The 7,564-nt window shown below is 26.1% G+C and overlaps 1 protein-coding gene and 1 long non-coding RNA gene across 2 annotated transcripts; both read right to left on the bottom strand.

The window, feature by feature from the left end:
- Window positions 1–4,468: 4,468 nt before the first annotated feature.
- On the bottom strand, window positions 4,469–5,023 carry LOC101500006 (cell wall / vacuolar inhibitor of fructosidase 1-like). Its single transcript, XM_004501721.3, has one exon. It carries the CDS (start codon window positions 5,021–5,023, stop codon window positions 4,469–4,471), a length of 555 nt encoding a protein of 184 aa, XP_004501778.1.
- A 1,889-nt stretch (window positions 5,024–6,912) lies between these two features.
- LOC140920236 (uncharacterized) lies at window positions 6,913–7,564 on the bottom strand. Its single transcript, XR_012162961.1, has 2 exons — window positions 7,373–7,564; window positions 6,913–7,281 (listed from the first exon to the last, which is right to left on the bottom strand). It is a non-coding gene; the product is annotated as an uncharacterized lncRNA (long non-coding RNA).

Genomic DNA, 7,564 nt, shown 5'->3' on the forward strand with positions numbered 1-7,564 from the left:
AATTATTGAATATAAAAAATTATAATTTGTGAAAAAAAAATATATTATATTTTTAGATTTATTTTTTAATAATGTCAACTACCTTGAACCAAACCACATAAAATCAACACACTCTTTATCACTTTCGTTTGGTTTGAATTTTATAGGAAAATATTATAAAAACTAAATAAAATCAAATTATTTATTTTTAATTGGTTTTGATTTTTATTTATCAAAACTATATTAATTTCAATTTTTGAATAAATTAAAATTATTTAAATTTATTAAATATAATATAAATTAATGTATATATAATATTGATGACTTTAAAATCATTGATTGAATTTATAATATTGACGATCTCAAAATCATAAATTAATAAGTGGTGTGTTTGAAAATAATAAATACATTTATTTTCATGATAAAAAAAAAATAAATGCATCTATCAAGTTGGTAAAAAATACGTATATTTTTTAATAATTCTTTTAAAAAGATGTTCATAATTAGAGACAGAAGAATTAGAAGATTAATGAAAAAAATAAATTTTCTTACTAACTACGTTGTATTTTTAAATTGATAGTAGTACTGTCTAAGTATAATGTTTTGCAATATAAAACTATAGAGATGTAAAAATATATTATTCACAAACTAAAAGAAAATATTATTTATAAATTTGCACTCTTTTTTTAGGCAAGATTTGCATTCCATGAGTTCATAGTACATTAGAGATGGGGTGCTTTAGTTAATAAAGCTAATTTAAACATAGACTCGTAGTTTTTTAGGCATGTGCATGAACAAATGAAACTCGAAAAATTATATTAAGCATAGATATTGACCATAATACTAAAAGCAATTTATTTTGTAACCCAAATTAATAATTTTGTTTCACGATCCAACAATTAACTTAATCCTCAATCTTCCATACAAAGAAAGAAGTTAAATATTCACGATTATAAATGGAAGAATATGTAAATAAACAACAAAAAATGAAAAATCATATATATATAAATAAAAGACTTACAACATGAAAATGGCACTTGTTTAATCATTTGTAATAAAAAGAAATTATTAATGAGAAGAAAAGTGAGTTTTTGACTTATGTTAAGAGATATTTTTGAAAAAAAGAATTTAAAAGATGAGTGGTGAGAGACGAAAGATAAGTTGAGAGAAAAGTTATATGAAGTGATAGATGATAGTAGATGAATACTAGAAAATGTGAAAAGTATGTGTAATGAGTGAAATAAAGAGTTTTATTTATCTTCAAATAAATTGATATAATATATCATGTAATTAGTAAATATCAATAAATTAAATATTATATCTCAAGTTATTAATAATATGCAAGTTTTTTTTATCGTTTTATTGATAAACAAAAAAAAATTGATTATATAAAATTAAGTGAGCACAAAAATAAAATTTCATTGGTGTATTATGTTCTTAAATTGAGGCGCCATTATCGAGTGATAAAAGATGTTTCTTTTTTTTTTTGGAGTAATTTTTTATGGAATAATGTATATTTGATATTTGATCTCATGTCTATCATGCAATATTTTATGGATACCGGATACTCTATATAAATATATTTTGAACATGAACATTGTTGCTTGTTTATTTAAATTTAAATATGTCTTTATTTCTTTTGATTAAATTTTTTTTTTTCATTTTGATATTTATAAATTTTTGTGTATGATTAATGTCTCTATAAAATAATCTCATTTTAAAATAAATTTTTTATTTAATTTTTATTATAAAAATTGTAACACGGTTAAAATATAATTATTTTTTAACAAAAAAAAACTTAAATATAATTAAATTATAATATTTTTTTTAACTTAAAATTAATTTCAACAGTTCTAGCTTTTTCTCTAAAAAAAATTTAAATTGTACCTTCTTCTTCATGTTGTAGAATTTTTCACATTGTGTTGTAATTCATAAAATAAAATAAAAATAGAAAAGTATAATGAAATTTGATCAAAAATTCAACTCTATCACCATGGTGAATTCTTTCATCACCCATTACTAGGACTAAGACTTTAACTTTCTTCTTTGTCTTTCCTCCCTCTACAACCAAATTTTATCACTTTTGAATTTTTTTTCGTATACTCCCCTAAAATCCTTTTATCTACATGTCAAGAAGAAAAACTCTGATTTAGAGTCATTTATAGAATCCACAATTATCCAACAAGTACCACCAAACAAAGAAAAATATTATAATAACGATGAATGCGATGATGAATCTTAAATGGATGAAGATGTCGGTAACAGTGATTAGAATTATGATGAGGAAGAGAACTAAAACGACGAAGCAGAAAACGTGATTTAGGTTTTGTAAGAGAAGAAGACTGAAAATTAATTTTAAAAAAATATTAAAATTTAATTATATTTAAGATTTTTTGGTTAACAAAGGTTATAATTTAATTATATTTGAACTTTTTTGGTTAAAAAATGATTTTGTTTTAACAATGTCACAATTTTTGTAACAAATTATCGGTTAGTCCGATTGGGTCAACACGCTAATACACAAGGCTTAATAATTTCAGTGTGAATTTTTTCAGGGTTTTTTAGTCCAGTTTGAGTAAAGTTGTTACTCATTCAGGTTAACTCGTATGAGTATCGAGTAGCCCGTAGTCCGTATAACCAATTAAAAAAAAAATTGTAAAATTGACCCACATAAAAAAATATCCAAAACATATCCAACCTACTTACTTGGGTATATATTTTTAACAATTAATTTCTTTATTTTTCTAAGTGGCCAATCATCCAACACTTATTTTACAGTCACATGAGATATATTTAGCACTCTATTTGAATTTAGTTTGAGTTATGTTAAACATATATAAATTTATTTGTGTTATGTTATATAATATCTCTAATTTTTTGACAGTTTGAACTTATTTTAATCTGTGTTGTTTGGACAATGTGCTATTTTGAAAAAATTGAATTGAGTTTTGTATTAATCGAAAAATTCAAACTTAGTTTGTGTACAAATATATTTTTAAATGGGCGTGAATGAAAATGCACATTCAAATTTATTTATATTTAATGCATAAGTAGTATACTATAATTTTTTTTTTAAATAGGCATCAAAGAAATTTTTTAAATTAAAATAGTCTCAAAGAAATTAAAAATATAACGAGTCAAAAAAAATATTATAAAAATTGTGTGGGTTATCCGTCCATCCCAGAACTCGTACAGGACCGAACTCGGGTATTATTTTATCAGGCCATATTAAAACATGAATTTTTGGCCCAGTTAGAAGAAGTATGCAACTCGTTAGGGCCGATCTTATATGAGTTGGGTAGCCCGTTTTGACAGCTCTAGATTGAATGCGTATTTTAAAATGAAACTGTATTTATAGTGATATTAACCAAACAAAAAAACTTACGACGACTAAAATAAATAAAAAATAATTATAATTGCAAATAACAAAAACATATTTACATATTTAAATTGTGTCAATCAAGTCATCTACTTTGAACACAAGACGTTGCAGCAATTTGAGTCGCCTATTAAATTATTCATATAGTACTATGTATGAATGGTGTATTAGGAAAAAGATAAATCTAATATTGACTATAAATAATGCTTTATAAAGATAGATTTTGTAAGGAATATAAAGTAAAAATATACTACTTTAACAAATAAGATTTTCCTTCTTCTTCGCCCGTTGCTTTCCTTTTTTTTTTTTTATACAGTGTGATGCTTTCTTTTCTTTTTCTTTTTTGTTAAGAATTTCAAAAATTCATTTCCATATTTGTTTTTTCTTCACGCGAGTCAAGCTCAATGAAAAACATATTTATTTTATTTTTTATAATAATAATAATGTGATATAGCACCAATCATCACCAAACGCAATATGTGATGTTGTTCCTTCAATGGAGGAAGAAAAAAGGGAGAGGAAGAAGGAGGAATAAAAGGGGAAGAATATGAAAGATTATTTGTAAACAATTTCGAATTTGATTTGGAGACCAAATTATCCCTTAATAAATTCATTACCGACATCAAACTATCCCTTACCCTTATTTTATTTGTGCAACATGTGGTCAAAGTAATAAAGGTGAAAAGTCTAACATTGTCATAATTTTAAAATACACAAAACAATAGACTGTGTCGAAAATTTGGGAAAATAATTGACATGTTCTTATCTATGTAACGAACTAAAAATTTTAGTTGTTTTATTTTTTTAAGAGACTAAATTGATTTTATGTTTCATGTAATGATATAAATTAGATTCAAGAATAATTTATACAGTAAATACAAAGGTGTATAATTAATTTTTCAATATAATTGTATGACACAAAAAACACATTATATATATAATACTAATTTTTATCAATTTATTAAAAGATAAATTGCATATTACAATTATTCATAAAATTTAATTCAACTGACAAATATCGTCTTAAAATCTTACAGTTGTATGCGAATTTCCACACCATTTTATTTATTATATTTAAAAAATTACATAGTAATATTTAGCATAAAGTAACTACTTTATAAATCTAATAATATCATATGCTATGGTTGCTGCATCAATCATAAGATTGTTGTCATCAGTGAGCAATTCTTTCCCATAAGGGAATCTCCCAAAGAAGTCATTCTCACAAGTATTGGCTTTAGCTATAATATCCATTGCATTATATTCTGCAGATATGGCGTCTCTTGATAGCAAATAATAGTTTGCATTTCCAACATCAATTTCCAGAAGTGTTTTGTATTTATCATAACATGATTTAAGTGCCATTGGTTGACGAGGCTTTTTGAATTTCCCTGCAGCAATAAGTTCATGGATTTTTTTTATGGTAGACAATGCTCTGAGTCTGATTACATCAAACATGATTAGTCCTAACCCATATTCATCTGCAGTAGAGCTTTTAGGATTAGCATTCAAGTATTGAAGGCAAAGGGTATGATTTTGAGTTTTATTGCATGTTTTTTCTATGAGATTGGCATCATTTGATGTCATGATTCTACTTTGAGTTACAACAAGAGTAGTGCATAAGATGAGAATGAATAATAATGTGAGTGGCTTCAACATTGTCATTTCTTTTAGAATAAAAAAGGAAGATATAAAATTGATCAAACTATTTCTTTTGAGAATGAAAATTTGGTGAGGCCTTTTATATACTAGGAATCAACTTATTTTACATTCATTATAGTCAAATCCTCTCATAAATATTTCTAACCTTTAGTTATTAATACTAATACTACTTTTTCCTAAAAAATAAATGGATTCAAATTTTAGTCAAATTTAAATTATTAAATGCAGAATGCATGTATTGTTGTTGAATTGTGTGTGGAAAATAATAAAAAAAGTGCAATACATAGTATACACTTTTGTCAGTTATTTTTATTTTTCATTTTAGTATCTTTAAGTTTTATTCGTTTATATTATAAGTGTTTGACATTTTAGTCTACCCAAATTATTTTTATTCTGTTTTTGTTTCTTAATTTAAAAACATAAAAAATTAATGTTAAAAAAATAAACAATTTAATCATTTAAATTATATTATTAAATATCATTAGAAATGATAAAAATGTTCAATGTTGTAACTTAAAGACTACAACGTAACGAAAATAAATTAAGGGACTAAAATGTTTAACAATCGTAACTTTAGAGGATAAAACAAAACAGACAACATTTAAGAGATTAAAATTAAAATTAAAATAATTTAAATGACAAAAAATGCAATTTAGTTTATGTATTATTGTTCTATTATATAAAATATGTTTTTAACAATTAAACGCATAAAATATGTGAGATCCTGATTTTTTTGAGAGAGATCCTACACCATTCATCATCTAATTATTTAATTATTTTTTATGAATGAAATATTTATCGATGAAATTTTATTCATTAAATTAATATAACTGGTGTGTTACATTTTCTAATAATGTTCTCCTTTTACGATTGTAAATATCAAATTAAATATTCACTACGCGAAAAAACGGCTTTTACAGCGCTTTTTTTAAGCCATTTACAGCGCTTTTTCAAAAAAATAAGCGCTGTGGAAACGAGCGCTGTAAATGATACAACAGCGCTTTTATAAAAGCGCTATAAAACATGTAAATACAACGCGCGCTTGTTATGCACATTTTACAGCGCTTCTTCACAAAAAGCGCTGTAATATGCACCCCGTCATATGAGTTATGGGTGTGCATATTACAACGCTTTCTCACAAAAGCGCTGTAATATGCCCACCCATAATTTCATATATGGGCGTACATATTACAGCGCTTTCTCGAAAAAGCGCTGTAATATGCACCCCGTCATATGAGTTATGGGTGTGCATATTACAGCGCTTTCTCACAAAAGCGCTGTAATATGCCCACCCATAATTTCATATATGGGCGTACATATTACAGCGCTTTCTCGAAAAAGCGCTGTAAAATGCCTACCCATAATTTCATATATGGGTGTGCATATTACAGCGCTTTCTCACAAAAGCGCTGTAATATGCCCACCCATAATTTCATATATGGGCGTACATATTACAGCGCTTTCTCGAAAAAGCGCTGTAAAATGCCTACCCATAATTTCATATTATGGGTCTGCATTTTACAGCGCTTTCTCGAAAAAGCGCTGTAAAATGCCTACCCATAATTTCATATTATGGGTCTGCATTTTACAGCGCTTTTCTTGTACATATTACAGCGCTTTCTCACGGAAGCGCTGTTGAAGGTGCACCATTAAAGCGCTTTAGAACAACATTTTACAGCGCTTTTTAAAAAAAGCGCTGTAAAATGTATTTTTTTTTTTTTAAACGCTGTAAATTAATTATTTGAAATGAAAAATGCTTTTTAGCTTTTTATGGCACTTTTTTTAAAAAGCGCTGTCTTTTATCATTGTACCCAAAATTATTTTTGATCCAAAATCACTTCACAATCAGTAGAACAGAACATATTATAGACAATCAGTTCACACAATCAATAGAACATAAATCAGAACTCTGTAACTTTTTTAACATATATGTAACTCTGTAATTTACAACCTAAGTAACTACATTCAGATACATATATACAACCTAATTTACAACCTAATTACCTACATTCAGATCCATTATATAATAACTAACAGATCCATTATATGCATATATTGTGTCCTATGATCATTTACATATAATAACTAACAGAATATACATTATATGCACTAGCTACCATATAATATTCAGATCCCTTGCCCAGCACAAGCTATTTCCCAGAAAATCAAATAATTTTCATGTCAAGCACGTACTGACACCATTCTTCCTTTAATTCCATCAGATCTTCCTCAGAATATGATGGACTGGAATTGGCAAAGTACTGCAATATAAAAATTGAACATATTATATTAAGTTAGTATCAAATATATAGATAATTTATATATGAAAATCATATAATGCAAATACCGTACCGTTTCTGGGATAATAGTTTTATTCTTCTCAACAATCTCCTTCATGAATCTCAATATGTAGTACCCACAGTCAATGTTATTTGTTTGACGAGGGCACTTTATTGAGATCCATGTAATGTTATTCGACTTCTGCTTCGACACTTTAGCACCTCTTTGAGCTCGATAAACTTTTAAGGCACTATCGAATGAATA

Source organism: Cicer arietinum, chromosome 5, assembly GCF_000331145.2.
Source record: "Cicer arietinum cultivar CDC Frontier isolate Library 1 chromosome 5, Cicar.CDCFrontier_v2.0, whole genome shotgun sequence".
In the NCBI taxonomy this organism is placed as follows: Eukaryota; Viridiplantae; Streptophyta; class Magnoliopsida; order Fabales; family Fabaceae; genus Cicer; species Cicer arietinum.

What these genes read in the sequence shown, in the direction of transcription:
- LOC101500006 (XM_004501721.3), bottom strand. Translation starts at nt 5,023, where the DNA reads ATGACAATGTTGAAGCCACTCACATTATTATTCATTCTCATCTTATGC.